The sequence below is a fragment of the Hyaena hyaena genome, unplaced genomic scaffold (genome assembly GCF_003009895.1).
Source record: "Hyaena hyaena isolate Hyena2069 unplaced genomic scaffold, ASM300989v1 scaffold_13, whole genome shotgun sequence".
In the NCBI taxonomy this organism is placed as follows: domain Eukaryota; kingdom Metazoa; phylum Chordata; class Mammalia; order Carnivora; family Hyaenidae; genus Hyaena; species Hyaena hyaena.
Genome location: NW_024080645.1, coordinates 5,800,031 through 5,819,314, shown reverse-complemented (window position 1 = coordinate 5,819,314; position 19,284 = coordinate 5,800,031). Strand labels below are relative to the sequence as shown.

At 54.1% G+C, this 19,284-nt stretch overlaps 1 protein-coding gene and 1 long non-coding RNA gene across 4 annotated transcripts; both read left to right on the top strand.

Moving 5' to 3' along the window:
- The first annotated feature begins 224 nt into the window (after nt 1-224).
- LOC120248668 lies at nt 225-3,906 on the top strand. Of its 3 annotated transcripts, none has more exons than XR_005532651.1 (4): nt 225-1,263; nt 1,381-1,610; nt 1,770-1,894; nt 3,185-3,906. It is a non-coding gene; the product is annotated as an uncharacterized LOC120248668 (long non-coding RNA). The 3 variants fall into 3 exon arrangements; XR_005532650.1 differs by lacking the exon at nt 3,185-3,906 and having other exon boundaries at nt 225-429; nt 531-1,263; nt 1,770-2,148; XR_005532648.1 differs by lacking the exon at nt 3,185-3,906 and having other exon boundaries at nt 1,770-2,148.
- A 5,984-nt stretch (nt 3,907-9,890) lies between these two features.
- On the top strand, nt 9,891-12,801 carry TLNRD1 (talin rod domain containing 1). Its single transcript, XM_039217228.1, has one exon. It carries the CDS (start codon nt 11,065-11,067, stop codon nt 12,148-12,150), a length of 1,086 nt encoding a protein of 361 aa, XP_039073159.1. The 5' UTR covers nt 9,891-11,064; the 3' UTR covers nt 12,151-12,801.
- The last annotated feature ends 6,483 nt before the right edge of the window (nt 12,802-19,284 follow it).

Below are 19,284 nucleotides of genomic sequence, written 5' to 3'. Positions count from 1 at the left end.
CAGTCGGTTAAGCGTCCGACTTTGGCTCAGGTCAGGATCTCACAGTTCAGGAGTTCCAGCCCCAAGTCGGGCTCTGTGCTGACAGCTCAGAGCCTGGAGCTGCTTCGGATTCTGTGTCTCTCTGACCGTCCCCCACTCATACTCTGTTTCTCTTTCTGAAAAAATAACCATTTTTTAAAAAAAATTTAAGGAGGAAATTTGGTCATAATCATACAGGGGAGAGATCATGTGAAGACACAGGAAGAAGGGCGCCATCTACAAGCCAAGGAGACTCAAAATTTAACACCAATCCTGTGAACGCCTCCATCCGGGACTTCTGGCCTCCAGAGCAGTGAGAAGACGAAAGTCCTGTTGTTCAAGCCACCCGGTCCACTGTACTCTCATACGGCAGCTCTGGCTAAGTAGCATATCCCGCCTGGATAGGATGAGGTTCGTAGTAGGCTGCATGTAGCAGAAAACTGAGTTTCTTTTAAAGTGGCGTGAACAAGATAGAGGGCTTTGTTGTTAATTGTTTCGTTTTTCTTTCGCAGAAGCAGTTGGAAAGGTCAGTGTCTAGGGCTGGTATTGTAGCTCCCGGTCATTGGGCACCAGCCTCTTTCTTCTCCTCCTCCATCATACTGGCTGGTGGTTTCTGTCCTCAAGTTCACGACAAGTGCTGAGGCGGCTCCTGGAGCACCTGATGAAAGACGACTTTCATCAGGGGAAGGAGGAAGGAAGGAGGGTCAAAAGGAGCACACTTTTCTATGGACTTAGCTTCCTTTAAGTGGCCTACTTGGATAGCCACACACTTGTGCTCGCATCTCATTGGCTGGAGCCTAGCACCCCCGAAGGAGGCTGGGAGACTGTCTTCTGGCCGGATATACGTTGTCACCCCCAAATAAGAGTGGGATTCTGTGATCAAGGAAAAAGAGGGAGTGGCTGTTGAGGAGGCAGCTACCTAACAGCGTGTGCAGCCCCTTGACCGCGATGTAAATTCTCTCCCGCACAAGAGGTGGTGGATCTTGCACATACGCATGCGTGCATCCGTATGTATACGACGTTTTCTGTTGACGTTGGGCAGAAACAAGAAAAAGAGGGTTTTTTCCTTTTCTTTTCTGAAATCGTAGGGGAAATGTCATAAGCTTTCTCTCCAGGGCTCCACCCAGTGGCTCCCAGCCCTGTCCTGGTGCGGTCATGCTAAAAAACATGAACAGCTGCAGTCGGTCATGTGCTCTGCTGGGAGGGGTCACCCTGCTCATTTACTTTGCCGGCTGCCAAGCTAAGGTGCGAACGTGCTGCGATTCCTGGTCCCCGGTCTCTGGTTATGGTGGGGGGCAGGGGGTGGGGAGAAGTCATTTACTGTTTCACAGAAATTATTGGGATTGTGTAAAAAAATTCCAGGGCTACTGACTTTCATCGAAGGAACAAATCAATTTGGTTTATAATCCACTGACGTGAAAACATCTGGATTGACTGCACTGTCACCAATTTGGTGTTTGGAAGTTGATCCAGTTCAGCTCTGGGAGAATTTGTTTTCTAAGGGCCTAGTGTTAACCCAAAACCAGATGAGGCGTTGATGGAAAGATCCCTGCGCTAAAGAGCTTGCAATCAGGCAGAAGAGAAACAACTCGGTAGGTATAATGCAGATCACAGGAGGTCACGGCCCAAAGGATGACCGGACAGTAATACTATCCCTATGTAAGTTAGAGGAAACCTTGGTTTTGGAATTACATAATTTGTCTGAGGTCACAAGTATATTGAATGACGAGGTGTGTCTTTCTTCCACACAGCACCAACGGGACTCATCGATGAGACACTCACCTGGTTGAACTGGGAGCCATGGCCAAGAGCCACTGAAAAGGAGTCTGGAGACAGGAATGCTCGCTCAGATGGGATGAGACGGGGGTCTGACCAGGTCTGAGGCACTGCTGTAGGGCAGGAGAGGAGGAGACAAGTGGAAGAGATTTGCGGGGTCAGGGGCTAAATGAAGCCTCGAACTTCGCATTTCTCTGAGGTTTAACACTAACTGCCCCTTTAAGGGGTTCAGTGACTGCAGATGGTACAATTGAGTCTCAGATCTAACCGGTGTTTTAATATGGGTTCATCCTGGCTGGTGTCACTCAACAGCAGAGGAGGGATGCCTCAGCCGGAGTCTGCAACAAGAGTTTCTATCTGTATTGGGAATCAGGCGGGGGGGGGGGGGGGGGGGGGGGGGGGGGGGGGGGGGGTGATATTCAGAATGCTGAAAAACTGGAATGGCCTACTTACGAATCAATCAGAACTGAGGCCTGTGGCCTGAAAGGCACAGCCTGGCTTTGGTGGCTTTGGAGGCTCTGGTGTGCCAAACGTTAACCCTTTAAAGACTGGGGGTGGGGTATGGGAGGAGGGTCCTGGGGGTGGGGCTAAGGTGGAGATGGGGAGCAATGGCTATTTGCCATTCTTTACTTTTGCCACTTCTTTTTTTTTCATACACATTTTTATTTGCTGTCTTTCAAATCAGTATTTGTGGATTTTGAGTACATCTAAACAATGCCACAGAATATGTATTTATTGTCTGATCACATAAAAATAATCATTCCTATTTTATTCTTTTTTTTTTTTTTTTCAATAGTTTATTGTCAAGTTGGTTTCCATATAACACCCAGTGCTCATCCCCACAAGTGCCCTCCTCCATGCCCATCACCCCCTTCCCCTCCCTTCCACACCCATCAGCCCTCAGTTTGTTCTCGGCATTCAAGAGTCTCTCATGGTTTGCCTCCCTCCCCCTCCCCCACCATTTCCCCCCTTCTTCTCCCCCATGGTCCTCCGTTAAGTTCCTCCTAATCCTCCTATACATGCAAACATATGGTATCTGTCCTTCTTTGCCTGACTTATTTCACTCAGCATAACACCCTCAAGGTCCATCCATGTTGCCACACATGGCCAGATTTCATTGTTTCTCATTGCCATGTAGTACTCCATGGTATAGTTAAACCACATCTTGATCCATCTGTCCGTTGATGGACACTTAGGCTCTTTCCATGTTTTAGCTATTGTTGAGAGTGCTGCTGTGAACATTGGGGTACATGGGCCCCTGTGCATCAGCACCCCTGTATACTTTTGCCACTTCTTAATCCAATGCGAGGAAAGGCAAAACATATCTCATGGGCTCTACCTGCCCCTAAATTTACTCACTTGTAGCAACTACTTGATTATCTTTTGGCAGCAATTCGAGATTTCCCGAAGAGAATGTGATTGGCCCAGGCTGGGGTGAGAGGCCATTCCTGGTCACCATCATTCTTGGGGAACAGAAGGACTCATATCTAAATAGAACAATTAAAACGTGTGTTTGCCAAGCTCCATGAAAATAAGTTCAAAGGCAAAAAGTAAATTAGACTCCAACATAGCATAGTCAAAAATATCTTACAACTCAGTAAGAAAAAGAGGAACACCCCAACTGGAAAATGGGAAAGGACATGAACAATACTGTTATTTATGCAAAATAAATAAATGGCCAGTTTATACATGAACAAAAAGTGCCGAATCTCTCTAGGTATCAAAGAAATGCAAATTCAAACACGATATAATGTTTTACCTATCATATGGGCCGGAATAAAAATAGAATGTACCCTGTTCACAATGCTTAGGAAATAAGCAGTCTCATTTGCTTAGGGGAAGGGGAGGGGGCTTTTCTACAAGAAATTTACGCGAAAGGTATGAAAACCCTAAAATGTACATGATCTCTGATTAGCAGTTCTGCTTTTAAGAACTGAATCTGAGGAAACAGACAAGGAAAATACTAGTGCCGATCATAATACAGAGCACTTACGATGTGGCGGCAACTCTCCCGAGCGCTTTACGTGTATTTCTTCATGTACCTCTTGTAATAATCCTATGTAACTCTTTGTTATCGTTTAGTTTTTGGGAGAGAGACAGAGACACAGTATGAGCAGGGGAGACACAGAATCCGAAGTGGGCTCCAGGCTCCCAGCTGTCGGCACAGAGGCCCACGCAGGGCTTGAACTCACAAACCGTGAGATCGTGACCTGAGCCGAAGTCAGACGCTTAACCGACTGAGCCCCCCAGGCGCCCCTGTAACTCTTTCTATAAGACAGGAGAACAGGAGCACCTCAGATGTTTGACAAGAGCTGTAAAATTACACTCGCAGATTCCCAATCCTCATGCACTCATACAACGGGAAACATCACAATCATTACATCTGCTTTCTAGATGTACGTTTGTTGGTATTAAAAACGGTCATTTTAATTGTTAAATAAAATGTTATAAAATGGTATTAAAATTGTATGTATATATGAATGCAGGGGAAAATAGCTGTACATATGTGGATAACGGTTATCTTTAAGCAGTGGGATTTTAAGTCAGTTGTCTTCCAAAAGGTGTGAGACACACATACTCACACTGGTGCCCCTAAAATATTAATACTGTTCTCCCTACCAGCATATAAGGAAAAAAGTCTAATTTTGACTCAAGTTCTCAGAAAAAAACACTTAATTCAAATTATCCATAATACTGCAATTGCCTTGAAAATTTGAGGACCAGATCTGAATCTTCTAGAGAAGGCAGGGCCTTCATCTGTGTCGTCTGAAACATTACCTGTGCTCTGCAGCACAAAGATATTACGTTTAGTGAGCTCACAGTCTCGGTTTTGAAAGAATCACCTCCCTGGACCATGTACAACAAGCTATAAGAAAACACGGGGTGGATACACTTGCTAAGAAAATAGGCCTCAGGCCGACGCTCTGATCCCAGAGCCGTGAGCTATAAGTCATGACCACATGCAGGCCATGCCCCTGCTGTGGCTTCCTGAATGTCCATGACTTTGTGTCCACGACTGAGGAAGAGCTGTGGGCAGCAGGATTTTGGTTCAGTGAAAGGACCCCTTTCTGGCAGAGAATTGCATACAGGTTAACTCATTTATTTATTTATTACTTTCACAAACATTTATTGATGATCGTGCAACATATCAGGTGTGGGGGAAGAGAGGGACACATCAAGTCCTTGCCCTTAAAGTGGGGACAGGGTCGTCTCCAACCGCTACAAAGACACTGTGCTCACGGCCACACGGTGGCTGTACGGATACTCGGGGGCAGGGATGCCCGAGTGTCTGGGGGTTGGAGAGGCTCTGCCGGAAGGCGTGATGAAGCTGGTCGGTCTGTGGTTACTGACTTATGTGCCAGGCCCCATGGGAGATCAAAAATGGTTCGGCATGACTGGTGTTGGGGACTCAGGGAACCGGGGGTATTGACATTCACCTTTTCTCCTCCACTACAGAGTTCTGGAAAATGGAAAATACTCCCCCACCAGGATGATTCACCAGTTGGGAAATGGCGTAAAGAATTCACCGTGAAAGCAAGACTTCGCCTCTATGTAGGGCTTTCTGTGAACCAGACTGGAGAAGATTCCAGACCTCCCAGATCTCGGGACCTGTGTGCCTGCCATGGTATAACCAGCCCCGCACACGGCCTCCCTCCCCGACTCAGCCCCCGATGAACAGAGAGATAGCATGGAGGGAGGGAGGAGGGGAGGAGGGAGGAGGGAGGATGAGGAGTAATGCATGTGACCCTCCCCAGGAGTTCGTAAGTGCTGGGAACAAGATACACCAGAGAGCAGGACGACACGCCGGGGGGGGGGGGGGGGGGCGAGGTGTCACAACGTGACCCTGCTTCCTAAGGCACCACAGCCCAACGGCTGTCAGACACTCGTTCATCACCAGTGGGGATGGATGAATCAGGGGGAAAGGAGGGGGAGGGGTAAACTTCCAGATATGCATTCCTGTCCTTTAGAGGAGAATCGAAAGGAAGAGAATACGGAGTGGTGTCTGGCTGCGTGTAGGAAGGGTCGCTGGGGACAGAACTGGCTCATCCGGAGCAAAAACAAACAAAACTTAGGCACAGCAGCTCCAAAGGAAAGAGTCATCAGGGCACAGGACGCCCCTTACTGACCACCAGGGGGCCCCGTAGACCAGATGCAGCTTGGTGGTCGGGCCTGTAAGCCCTGGTGAGCAGCCTGAACGTAAGGGGCCAAAGCCCAGCCGAGACGCCCGCGATGGAATATTACTGTCTTCAAAGGGAAGGAAATTCGGACACCTGCCACGACACCCACGACCCTCGAAGGCCTTACTCTAGGTGAAGTAAGCCAGACACAGAAGGGCAACTAGTGTACGTATGACTCCACTTACATAAGGAACGCAGGGCAGACAAACCTACAGAGACGGAAAGTAGAGCAGTGGTGGGCAGGGCTGGGGGGAGGGAGCGAGGCGTGGATGGCTAGCGGGACGGAATTTCCGTTTGGGAAGATGAGAGACGCCTGCAGGCGGACGGTGGGGACGGTCGCACCGCGCTGTGAATGTACACAATGACACCGAACTGCAGCTAAGTTCACAGAAACGGCTACATGGAAAATTTTATGTTGTGAATGTTTAGCTACGATTAAAAAAAACAACAACCAGGGCGCCTGGGCGGCTCAGTCAGTTAAGCGTCCGACTTCGGCTCAGGTCATGATCTCACAGTTCGTGGGTTCGAGCCCCGCGTCGGGCTCTGTGCTGACGTCTCGGAGCCTGGAGCTGCTTCAGATTCTGTGTCTCCCTCTCTCTCTGACCCTCCCCTGCTCACACTGTCTCTCTCTCAAAAATAAAAAATTAAAAAAAAAAACAACCCAGGGCACCTGGGTGGCTCCTTCGGTTAAGCCTCCCACTCTTGATTTTGGCTCAGGTCCTGAGGTCACGGTTCGTGAGTTCGAGTTCCGCGTCAGGCTCTATGCTGACCGAGTGGAGCCTATTTGGGATTCTCTCTCTCTCTCTCTGCTCCTCCCCCGCTCTCTCTCTCTCAAAAATAAAACATTAAAATCAACCCAAACAGAGTGTTCATACTGTTGAAGGTGTCACACCTGCTTAGAGTCCAGGTGGCAGACACCCCTTCTAGAACAGCCAGGAAACCGGAAGAGGCACGTCTCCCGGCCCTGCCTGGTCCAGTCTCTGTCAGCTCCACGTTGCCTCCCCAAACCCTCAGGCAGCCCTCTATTCACATCTTGCTCCTTCATTTATTTGTCAAATGCCCACGAAGCGTGGCCTTGAGCCAGGCACTGAGAACACGTTCTCCAGCCGTGGTATCTTCCACCTGGTCCCAGCTTCCTGAAGGTTCTGTTCACCTTCCCCGCCAACCCTCCAGCCCACATACTTGCAGCTTTCTTCTCTCGCCCAATTTCCATTTCAATGAAAAATACCTTGCATCGTATCTTCGGTTCATATTCTATTTTAAGAGTTAGAAGGGATAATGAGCAGAGTTTTCTTCCTTCCTTCCTTCTTTTTTCCCCTTTAATATTTATTTACTTTGGGAGAGCACAATGGGACAGAGAGAGGGGGACAGAGGATCTGAAGAGGGCTCAGGGCCCAATGTGGGGTTCGAACTCACCAACCGGGAGATCCTGACCTGAGCCGATGTGGGAGGCTCAGCTGAGCCCCTCCAGGCGCCCCGTTGAGTGGAGTTTTCTAGAGAGAAAACCCTTGCTACAGTGACCCCGCCCTCTGCTCATCAAGTTAGACTATGATTCGCCGCAGCAAGAGACACAGCCCCACCTCGGTGGCGTGACACGGGGTGCGTGTCCTGCGCACGTCACACGCACATGCAGGTCGGGGGACGTGTGCTCCGTCACCGGGGCGTAGGCAGCCTGCACCGTCGTACGTGGAGCAGGGGCAGAGAGAGAACGCAGAACCTCGCACCTGCTTCTCACCGCCTCAGCCGGAAGGAGGCACATCACCTCCACTTTCCTTTCGTTGACGGGAACTGATCACATGGCCCCGCCTGGTTGCAACCGGACGGTTTGGGGAGCAGCAGCGTCTCCGGTACTTTCTATGCTCGGTGCTGTCACCATTCCAATAGCGCAGCTGTGATGACCTGCTTGTGTCATCTGGGCTCTACCGAGAAGGCAAAAACCCTTCTGTTACTTATTATGTGACTTTGGTGCCTGGCATAGGCCGTGGCACGTGCTGGGTGTCCAACGTTTGTGGAGTGAATGAATGACGGCAGAAGTGAGGTGACCTAAAGGCAGGTGGAGATAGTATGGGGAAGGGTCAGCGCAGGAGCCGCCCTACGTGCAAAGTGAAGCAGGAGGCCAAGGAAATGCAGCACATTGTGTGTGTGGGAGAGCTCACGGCGGGGCACGAAGCTTCCAGCAAAATCTAGACGGAGTGCCTGCGTAGAAGGAAAACATCACCCCAAGGGCACCAAGTAGCTTTGGGAGAAAAATCTCCATCCTAGAGGCAGTGTCATGAATAAACTGGGAATGGCGGGAAGGCTTTGACTTCTAGAAGTTTTTGGAGCGAGGGAAGAATAGGGCGCTTTCCTAGATTAGCGTGGAAAGAGCTTGATTCATCCAACTGATTTTCCCTCCTAGAAAAAAGGGATTAACCCTACAGATTTGCTCCATGTTCAGAAAACCGTCCGTTTTGGTGGGCTTGGTTTGCAAAACAAGCGGGTTCGACTAGACTCTAGAAGATACCTAAGGACACTTTGTGCTATAAGTAGAGTGACTACATCCATTCAGGTCTGTATTCGCAGCTCCTAGTTCATTTTTTTAAGTGATGTATTTCACAATTCACTCTCAAAGCAGTTTCAGTTTGGATAGTAAGTTGCAAGGTCATCTTAGTTATAAGTAACATTAACTGGCAGGCTGGAAAAAAAAAAAAAAAGGTGACCCTGGGTCCCAGGAAGGGACAGAGGAACAAACATTTCCGTTGGCGGACACACCCAGCTTGTGCTGGGCTGGGCACCCGGGGGGGCCGGGTTCAGGACCAAGAGGTGGGGGTGCGGGGGGGGCTGGGAGGAAGCCCAGGTGTCTGACCAGTTCCTGAAGAGCAACGTAAGATGAAACAGGTTGGGGTGGGCCCCCCGCCCCGCCACGTGCCGTCCTTCTGTCCTTAGGAAGGCGCTTGAGCTGTCAGACCATCGGCTCCTTGTCTGTAAAAGGGGACCGCGTCCCCCTCCAAAGGCCGGTCCTCGTATTTAACCGGCCACCGCGACCCCATCGCGGAGCGAGGGCGCACTGGTTAGGCGAGGGGCAACCGTGCGGGTCAGCCCGCGGCTACGGCCGAGCCAGGCCCCCCAGCAGCCAGTGCACACTCTCTGAGCTCGAGATGAGAAAACGGGCACTTGGGGGGAGGCGGGGGCTCGCACAGGGTCACACAACTCCTACACGGCCCGGGAAAGACTGCCCCCAGGAAGTCCGGTGCAGAGCCCGCGCTCCAACCGCACGGCACCCCCGCCCGCCCCCCAGGCCGGCTCCGCTCCGACCCGCGCCCAGTGCTCTCAGCGCCCCTGGGAGGAGGGGCGCGCACAACAAAGGGCAGGACGACCGCTGGCCCAGGCGGCCCGGGCCCCGCAAAGCGCGCAGCCTGGCCCCCGGCGGGTCTCCGGGGGACGCCCTCCTCCCTGCGGGGCACAGACCGTCCCCGTCGACGCTCGCCCGCCCGGCGGGCAGGAAGCGAGCGGCCCCGGGGCCGGCCCAGGGCGCCCGTCAGGCCGCCGGCGGCCGCGCCCCGCGTCCCCGCCCCCGGCCGTGCGCCTGGGGGACCCGCGGCCCGCCCCCCCCCCCCCCCCCGGGACCCCCGGCCCGCCCCCGCGGGACCTCCCCGCCGCACGACCCCCGCCCCCGCGGGACCCCCGGCCCCGCGCCCGCGGCGTGCGCACGGGGCGGCGGCGTCCCCCCGCAGCCGCCCAGCTTCCCGGGGGAGGAGCAGCGCATCGCGCGAGCATCCGGGAGCGGCGGAGGGGGCGGGAGGAAGGGCGAGAGGAGGAAGCGGGATTTAAACGAAAGGCGGTGACGCCACACAAAAGATTTCTATAGGCTCCGGGGAGGTGACGGCCGGGCGGCGGCGGCGGCGGCGAGCCCGGGGGCGAGGCGCGGCCGCGGAGGGAGCAGGCTCGGGCGGCCCCGGCAGGGCGGCGGCGCACGCACGGCCCGCGCGGGCACGGGAGGCGGCCGTCCCCCCCCTCGGCCTCTCGGCCCCCGCCCTTCCTTTCGGTTTCTCCCGGCTCGCTCGGAAGTTGGCGGCGGACGGAAATGGCAGCAGCCGGGGCCCGGGCGGCTGGCGGCGGCGCGGCGGGGACCTTCTGAGTTGGCGCGGCCGCCGGGGAGACGCGCGCCGGGCGTCCGATGCGCAGGGCCCGGGGGCGCGGGAGAGCGCAGCCGCCGCGGGCCCCAGGCGACCAGGCGACCGGGATGGACTCGCGCCCACGGCCGGCGGCCGGCCTCGGGGCGCGCGGTCGGGGAGGGCGTGCCGCCTCGGCGCCGGGCCGCGCGCTCTGAGCCGGCGAGGCGGGAAGGGGCGGCCGGCGCGCCCGGGCGTGGCGGGCGGGCGAGCGCGCGAGCGGGGCGGCCGCTGTGCGCAATCAGTGCAGGCTCCCGCCCGACTCTGACTCCGGCCCCGGCCACACCCTCGGCCCTGCCGGCGCCGCCGTCCCGAGAGCGCGAGGCGGGAGATGCGCGCCCCGCCGCGCCGGCCCCGGCCGCCGTCGCGGGGAAGTGCCGCCCGGCGGGGTCGGGGCGCCTGAAGCCCACGTGCGCCGCCGAGCCCGCGGACGCTGACAGCGGAGCCCGCCCGCGCCGCCGCCCGCGCTCCTCCCCGAGGAAGGGGTTTTGATTTCAAAGAAAGGAAGGAAGGAAGGAAGGACAACTCCCAGCGTCCCCCTCCCGCCCTCCCGCTCCGGCGGCCGGGCCGGGCCATGCCCAGGAAGGCGGCGGCGGCGGCGGCGGCGGCGGCGGCCCAGCAGAAGGGACTTTCCTGGCAGCGCGGCGACGACGGGGAGCGCGCTCCGTGAGTCCGGCCGCGCCCCGGTTCATGGTTCCCGCAGGCCCTCCGCGCGCCGCGAAGAGCCTCCTGCGTCCCCTGGCCCTCGGGCCCGCCCCGCGCCGCCCGGGCCCCGGCCGCCGCAGCCCAGCGCCCCCCGCCCGGCGCGGTGGATGGCATGATGGTGCGGGGCGGGCGCCGCGGCCCTGGCCAGCCGAGTCGCGACGGCCGCGGGGCCGGCGGCAGAGGCAGCGGCGGCGGTAGCGGGCTCCCCAGCGGCATGCCAGTGCCCCCCGGGCGCGATGGCTAGCGGCAGCGCCGGGAAGCCCGCTGGCGAGGCCGCTTCTCCGGCTCCTGCGAGCGCCGTCGCGGGGGCCTGCTCGCAGCCGCGGAAGAGGCTGGTGTCCGTGTGCGACCACTGCAAGGGCAAGATGCAGCTGGTGGCCGACCTGCTGCTGCTGTCCAGCGAGGCGCGGCCCGTGCTCTTCGAGGGCCCCGCCGCCGCCGGCGCCGCCGAGTCCTTCGAGCAGTGCCGGGACACGATCATCGCGCGCACCAAGGGGCTCTCCATCCTCACCCACGACGTGCAGAGCCAGCTCAACATGGGCCGCTTCGGGGAGGCGGGGGACAGCCTGCTGGAGCTGGGCGACCTGGTGGTGTCGCTGACCGAGTGCTCCGCCCACGCGGCCTACCTGGCGGCCGTGGCCACGCCGGGCGCGCAGCCCGCGCAGCCGGGGCTCGTGGACCGCTACCGCGTGACGCGCTGCCGCCACGAGGTGGAGCAGGGCTGCGCCGTGCTGCGCGCCACCCCGCTGGCCGACCTGACGCCGCAGCTGCTGCTCGAGGTGTCGCAGGGCCTGTCGCGCAACCTCAAGTTCCTGACGGACGCGTGCGCCCTGGCCAGCGACAAGTCCCGGGACCGCTTCTCGCGCGAGCAGTTCAAGCTGGGCGTCAAGTGCATGAGCACCAGCGCGTCGGCGCTGCTGGCCTGCGTGCGCGAGGTGAAGGCGGCGCCCAGCGAGCTGGCCCGCAGCCGCTGCGCGCTCTTCAGCGGGCCGCTGGTGCAGGCCGTGGGCGCGCTCGTGGGCTTCGCCACCGAGCCGCAGTTCCTGGGTCGCGCGGCGGCCGTGAGCGCCGAGGGCAAGGCGGTGCAGACCGCCATCCTGGGCGGCGCCATGAGCGTGGTGTCGGCCTGCGTGCTCCTGACCCAGTGCCTCAGGGATCTGGCGCAGCACCCCGACGGGGGCGCCAAGATGTCGGACCACAGGGAGAGGCTGAGGAACTCGGCCTGCGCCGTGTCTGAAGGCTGCACCCTGCTATCTCAGGCTTTACGGGAGAGGTCTTCGCCCAGGACTTTACCGCCAGTGAATTCCAATTCTGTGAATTAGCGCCCGCCCCCGCCCCGCACCGGAGGAAGATGCTCCCTCTCTGCCCTGCTCCATTTATACCAAAGAAATCCCAGGGGACGCCCGCCCCCCCTCCCCCCACGGCAGACGCGCTCCAGAAGAACCTTCCAGAAAGCTGGGGGGGCCCCCCCGCGACGCCCACCTGCGCGCGCGCAGCGGGGACCCGCAGGTGGCGCGGCCGCCCCCCGCCCCCGCCCCCGCCCGGGCGCCTGTCCGCAGCTCCTCCACTAGATTTTCTTACCAGTCGGGCAGGAAGGAGGTCATGGGTTCGTTTCTTTTCTTTCTTTGGTCTTTTTTTTTTTTTGGTTCCGTTTTGTTTTTTGTTTTGTTTTCCTAATTAAAAGAAAGGTTACCTCAGTTTCACTCCTTAGACATGGATGTAGCTATCTTTTTTTTGTATGCTGTTATTTTTTTAAGCAATCGTGTTGGATTAGGCGTATACTTGGTGTGGAAAGAGTATGACTTTGCCATGTGATTTGCAGATGGGGGGAAAAGCTACTGTGAGTGTGTGTTTTATTTTTTAATTTACACTATAGAGTGATTCCCCCCTTCCCCCCCTCCCCCGATGTCAAGTTTTTACCGTGCATGTACTGGAGTATTTATTTCATCTATTAAAATGTTATGTTTCTCAGACGGCCTTTTGCAATTACTGTGGTTCAATAATTGTGATGTTGCACGCTGCTTGTGCTCTCTGGAAGGGCGCCCTGGGAAGTGTGCTCCGGTAACGGCCTCTGCTCCTTAGCCGGGTCTCCTTTTTCCTGGAGAGCCCCCTCCTTGAGCAGCCTGGAATTCAAGCAGAGAGGACGGTGTGACGCTGTCCGCATAAAGCAGGTGCCACAGGCGTGGGTGCGGGGAGCCAGGCCTGGGCTGTGGGTGGGGTTTTGTCTCGCTTCTGGTTTCTCCTGGGAAGGACGTCAGCCCCCTTGGCCTCCGCGGCTCTTTCTGCCCTGATGGACACTGTTTCAGGCTGACCCGGGTCTGACTGGTATTCTGCCTGTCTCTTTAAGATGAAGGGTCTCCCGAAGCCTGTGTGCGCGCCCCCCCCCCCCTTCTGGGGTTGGAGGGTCTGCCGTGGGCCTGTAGAAGTATAGCAAGTAGCTTCCAGGAGAGTGTGGAGCCTCTTTTACTAGGCGGGTCCATTCAGACAAGATCCAGCACTCCTGATGTTAGGGAAAACCGCAGAGGGATCTAGACTGTAAGAGAGGGAGAGGTGTTTGGAAAGTGTTAAGAACTTTCTAGAGCCGCAGCATGATTACAGGCAAAGGGCTGATTGTGGTGACCTTGACTCAACATCTGCCCTAGTTGATTTCATGCGGGAAGAATGCTCCGTTAATTGACGTTTGGAGTTATTTTGAGGTAGTCTGTCCTTTCTGGGGACACTCTAAGAAGAAAAAAAAAAAACTAGAGAGGGAGGGGTGTTGCCGTTTTTGCTGAACCCAGTTAAGTGTTGGACATTTCCCCGCGGAACGTTTAACATTTATTTGCGGTGCCTGCCCCGTGGGAGCCACGGGGATGAGAAGTCATACCTGCTTTAAATCTGCTCCGTTTACACTTTTCTTGGGATTTGTTGCGCCTAAGCCTTTGTAGTCCCCACAGATCTGAGAAGATGGACTTTCTCACCGTAACATGTCAGAGAGTCCTACTGACTGTTTTCCTTGAATAGCTGTGTTTGTTACAAGGACATCGCGTTCAACGTGTAAAGGGTCCTTAAACCCGTGTTGGGTAAGCCCAGGATCCTGTAACCGTTCTGAATTTGATGTTTGAAAAAGCCTTAAAGTGATAGTGTACATACATTTCTTAAAAACAGTCAAGGGAGCTCTTGTTTTTCTCCTGGGTCCTGGTAGATTTCAACGTTTAAAGTCTTTAAAAAATGAAAATGACCTTGAGGATGTTTTTTCCTGTCCCCGTGCCCTTCTTTAAGTCTAGGTCAGCCAGGTTCGGAAAGTCTTCGGGGGGAGGAAGCCTAACCCACGTGCCCGCGACAATCTTGCTTGCATAGAGGAATTGTTCCTTTTATTTATTGGATGTATAGAAGTTGTTCTAGAGTCTCTAATTATCTGCCTCATTTAGCCTATGCAGATACAGACAGCAAACTGAAAGGAACAAGGTAAAACAAGATTAGGGCCAGAAATCTGTAAGTTTGGTGTTTGACGAAAATAATTGCCAGTTGTTGCTCGGACTCATTCCTTTCAGAGGCAATTTTCAGAACAATGTACGCCAAAAAAACCCCTCGCTTTCCCTGTCTACTTGGACCAAGTTAAGAGCTTGCCACCCCAGTAATTTGAAAGCTGCTTTTTGTCATAGCCACCTGGTGGTGGCCCTTTACATTTCTGTATATTAAAGATGTCATGTGCTATTCAAGATCTCTGTCCTCTGAAGTTGTTAAAAGTTTCACTGGTGTCTTACTCTCCTCTCCCTCCCCCTCCATCTGTCTCTAAGATAAGTTTGGGATTTTTCTTCCAGCAGGTGGCTTGAAATAAATTCTTGTATTTTTTTCAGCAGGCTCTCGGGAAACCAGACCTGGGAACACATAGCATCTCTCTGCACAGCTTCTGGAGGTGAGGGCCTCTTGACATTTCAGCTCCCGCATACCCGCTTTCCTAACTTGTTTTTAAAATAGCCCTGATTTTTAAAAAGGAGCATCTCAGACCTATTTCACTGGGCTTAATAAGGTCAGCAGAGATAACTGGTTCCAGGAATAAAGTCAGAGTGGCCTGATTTTTTTTTTTTTTTAATTGAGCCACATTAGACTTCATCTAAGACCTCATCCTTGGGCTGTTTTGATGTCCAAGGGCACGTTTTTCTTACCCAGGATTAATGGGCACCATCCTGGCGGGGGATGTTGAAAACCTTCCTTTGAATCATCAGGAGAGAAGGAAATCATTATGTCTGAATTCTTAGAACAAAAGCCATTATTTATGACCGTTGAGTCAAATAAATGGGACAAAAGGCTTTCAAACACAAGACTTCACTAGGAAAAAAGCCCTGGCTTTCCTTGGCTGTTTTAAGCTTGGCCTTGTTCTATTATTCATTCTAGGTCGATGTTAGGAAATATAGAAATTGTGTGAGCCTCTGTGTGTGTGTGTGTGTGTGTGTGTGTGTGTGTGTTCTCCTCAAACTCAGTTTCTTTTCTTTTTTTCCTAATTTAGGGAGATGTTTCTCAGGAAAATCTAAAGACTATGATTATGGAAGCAGCAGTGACATCTGATTGGTTATTTTACGAAACTTTTTTTTAAGCTGGCATAGGGATCTAAAACATTTGACACTTTGAAGCAGCTAATTTTAACAGGAACACCTGTTTTTCGGAAGGATTGTGACTATGGTAACGTGCACCTCAGGCAGAGGATTCGAAGAGTGTCTGCCTCAGCCCCTGTGCACAGCTCAGAGTCAGGGATTAATCGGCAAACCTCCCTTGCACTTCGCACCATGGGGCTGCATCGTGGTCCCCTGGCATCCAGAACCCTCTCTGGGTTTCCAAGGCGGACACAGATATTTGTGTGCTCTCCCCGCAAATCCTTGTCCTGATTAAAGATTCCGTTTCTGCGTGAGTATGTGTGAAATGAATCGGCCTGCCCTGCCCAAGGAGGGTCTTTCTTTTTAGGATCCTTTAGACAGTTGAGTTGCCTGCTCGCACTTTAGCAGGAGAAGGCTCAGAGGCTGACTGTCCAGACAGGGTCAGGGGGAAAGTGTGATACTAGTGTCTGCGATTGGGATTGATTTCCCTTCGGGTCAGGGGCAGTCATGCCTGGGGCACGTGTGACTCGCTCTTAAATGACTGTGTGTACAAGATGTGTGCAGCAAGTATACATGTGCAGGCAGTGAAATTGTTTCTGGAGGTGAAAGTGTTTCTGGAGGTGAAAGTTCGAACAGGCCTTCGCTCAGCAAATACTTGCTGGGGGCGAGCTGCGTGTGCTGGGCACGGGGGTGCAGCTATAGGGAGACGCGGAGCCTCCCCGCTGTGCAGACTCTGCCCGGAAGGGGTGTTCTCAGCATCTCTCTGCGCCCGCCTTGGGCCTGATCAGTCAGAAACTCCGGGGGCGGAGCGGTCTGCGTTTCGTCCGGCGAGGTGGTTCTGGTGCACGGCTGGCCTGGACACCCCCGGGCCTGAGACCCTGCGGGTTCCCTCTTCATTCCCGGCCGGACTGTGCGAGACCAGAGTGCTTCTGGATCCCGAGGGAGCGGCACGTCTGCAAGTTTCTTGTTTGCTCAGGTGTTTTGTTTTTTTTTCCTCCTGGATATTTGGAGCCCTTTTTCTTCAGATACAGAAGATAATCCAGTCTCTCCTGCCGATTTGGAATTGGCAGGGTTCTTTTGCTGTGTGTATCTGGGTGTGTTTACAAGGGCAGAGTTCTTCCCCTTCCTCCGACCCCCCTTTGAGATGAGCTGAAGTCATACAATAGTAAACTGGCAAAGGAGCTTTCTGGGCTTTTGCACGTTGTCCACTCTTGTCCTAGAAACCGGAGCTGGCAGACTCCATAATTAAAAATCGACCCCTTAGCTCTTGGGCGGCCCGATGAAGAACACTTTGCTACTGAGTTTGAAGCACTCTATTCAGAACCAGATGAAGCCTGCAGACTCTCCCCAGAGCCCACGTGGGGGATGGTCACGTCTGCAGGGAGCCCAGGAAATGTGTGCTACTGGCGCAGCCATGCACCGCGAACCGGGGTGACCTTTCAGAGCCTCCGTCCTCACGAGGGTGGCCCCGGACTGCATTGGCATTGCCCAGGAACTGGGTAGGTAGCAGCAGGGCTTTGGCCCCCTCCCCAGACTTACCCGATGGGAATCTGCCCTTTGGCAAGATCTCCAGGTGATTTCTGGACGCAGTACCTTTGAGAAGCGCTGTTCTAGGAGACACATGTAGTGGCCGTGACGGAACCATGACCTTATTTGCTGTGGGAGCTTAGGCAGCTATTATGTTTACTAGATCTTTCCAGCTTAAAAGCATGTTCGTGTATGTTACGTCACAGGGTCCCCGAAGCGGTCTTGGGAGGTAGGCAGGCAGGCGTTTCCTGGGCCCGTCATCTAGACGTTTGTGCTTCTGTTTTCTCATTGTAGAAGGTAGATGTTTATGATGAATTGCTGTGCTGTGTAAGGCATGTGACGAGCTCCAGAGACTGTACTCCTCTGTACGGTCGTTGGAAGCATGATCTAAAACACGTATGTTAAAGTCTGTTTCCCCTGGTGATCTTTCCTTTACCCTTCACTTAATTTGACACAGCAGATACGTTGTGATGCGCTCAAGGGCGTCCCAAATAAAGAGCGTAGCCCTCTCTCTTCCTCCATCCTGCTCTGCGTCACCCCTGTCCAGGCACCTTGGAACATTGCTCATCTTAAGTTCTTAAAAACACGACGTCAGTCAAACATTTCAGACTTCAGGGAGGAGGTTGAATGCTAATTTAGATCTGCCAGCCCGATTTAAAAATGAATCCGCTGCTTGTATTAATAACTCCCTGTATCCAGATTATGCAGAAGTGGGGCACACAGAGGACTTTCAGAGTCTGGCGTGTCAGGAAGAGAAGTGGATAGGTCGTGTGCTCCAGCTTACCGAGCATCGTGCCCTGAAACACTTCTGAAATCTCGGGCCTCCACTAAGCATTCGTAGTTTCTGACTTTGTCCTAATTGGCCTGGATTTCAGAGGGCACTCGAGATACTGATCAAATGAAAGATCACTCGTTAGTCGCCTTGGTTATATCATCAGTCACTTTTTTAAAGACCTTTTTATTATTGGGGCGCCTGGGTGGCCCAGTCAGTTAAGTGTCCGACTCCGGCTCAGGTCATGATCTCACAGTTTGAGGGTTCGAGCCCCACGTCGGGCTCCGGGCTGACAGCTCAGAGCCTGGACCCTGCTTCGGATTCTGTGTCTCCCTCTCTCTCTGCCCCTCCCCTGATCACACTCTGTCTCTCTCTCAAGAATAAACATTAAAAAATTGTTTAAAAAAATAGATCATTTAGGGGCGCCCGGGTGGCTCAATCAGTTAAGCGTCCGACTTCGGCTCAGGTCATGATCTCACAGTTCGTGGGTTCCGGCCCCGCGTCGGGCTCTGTGCGGGCAGCTCAGAGCCTGGAGCTGCTTCGGATTCTGTGTCTCCCTCCCTCTCTGACCCTCTCCTCTTGCACTCTCTCTCTCTCTCTCAAAAATAAATAAACATTAAAAAATTTAAGAGCTTTTTATTGTAAGTAAACTACATCCAACATGGGGCTCGAACTCAGGACCCCGAGATCAAGAGTCGCGGACCCTGCCAACCACCCAGTCAGACGCCGCTACCAGACAACTTTTCAGGAGACCCAGATGGGTGTCGAAGCCCCAGAAATCGGAGAGCCGTTGCAGGGAACCTCGTCTATTCGGTGCCTACCCATCGATGCCCTTCCAGGTCCAGTTTCGCTTTCTGTTTGATGACCATCAGCTTCCCATTCTAAAATTGTCATGTCATTCGAGCGCCTCCCTTTAGGTTGGATTTTGGCACATTGCCCTAAAAGCTGCCTTGGAGGCTAGATTTTACTGGGACATTCTTTCTCCTCGAGTTTCCATGATAAACGATATTTCTGAAAGTGTAAGTATTTCTGGCTTTACCACTCCGAATTTAGTTTCTAAGGTGTTGGGGCACCTTGTGTTAGTAATGGCAGGGCGGTTGACCGCTGAGATGACGAGAGAGATCATGTGGTAGCTCACCTGTCTGATTTCCCATGAGAGCATCTCAGTGGAGCAGTGCCCTGGGCGTTAGACAGACTTGGCTGGTGACCAGGGGCAGTCCCATAAGATGGCTTTAAATCCAGTTTGGCTCAACCACCATGACTGATGATTTAGGACAAAAATAGTTTTTCCCACCATAACTAAAGTGGAACTATGGACTTAGAAGATATGAAATGATCGTCTAGGGGGTTCGAGGGTTCTAGCCCAGTCCTGACGCTCTCTGCCGCTCAGCCCAGTGCTTCTCGCCCACTAGAGGGCCAGGAAACACTGGCAGTTCTCGACCCCACTAGGGCTCCTTTATCCTGGGCAGCCTGAGAAGACAGGATACAGCCGTACCTGTGACAGAGGGCGGCGTGAGACCACGGCCCCATAGGTCAGGTGGCTGATCGTGACACTTTATTCTTAGCTGGGTCTAGAACAGCGT

What these genes read in the sequence shown, in the direction of transcription:
- TLNRD1 (XM_039217228.1), top strand. Translation starts at nt 11,065, where the DNA reads ATGGCTAGCGGCAGCGCCGGGAAGCCCGCTGGCGAGGCCGCTTCTCCG.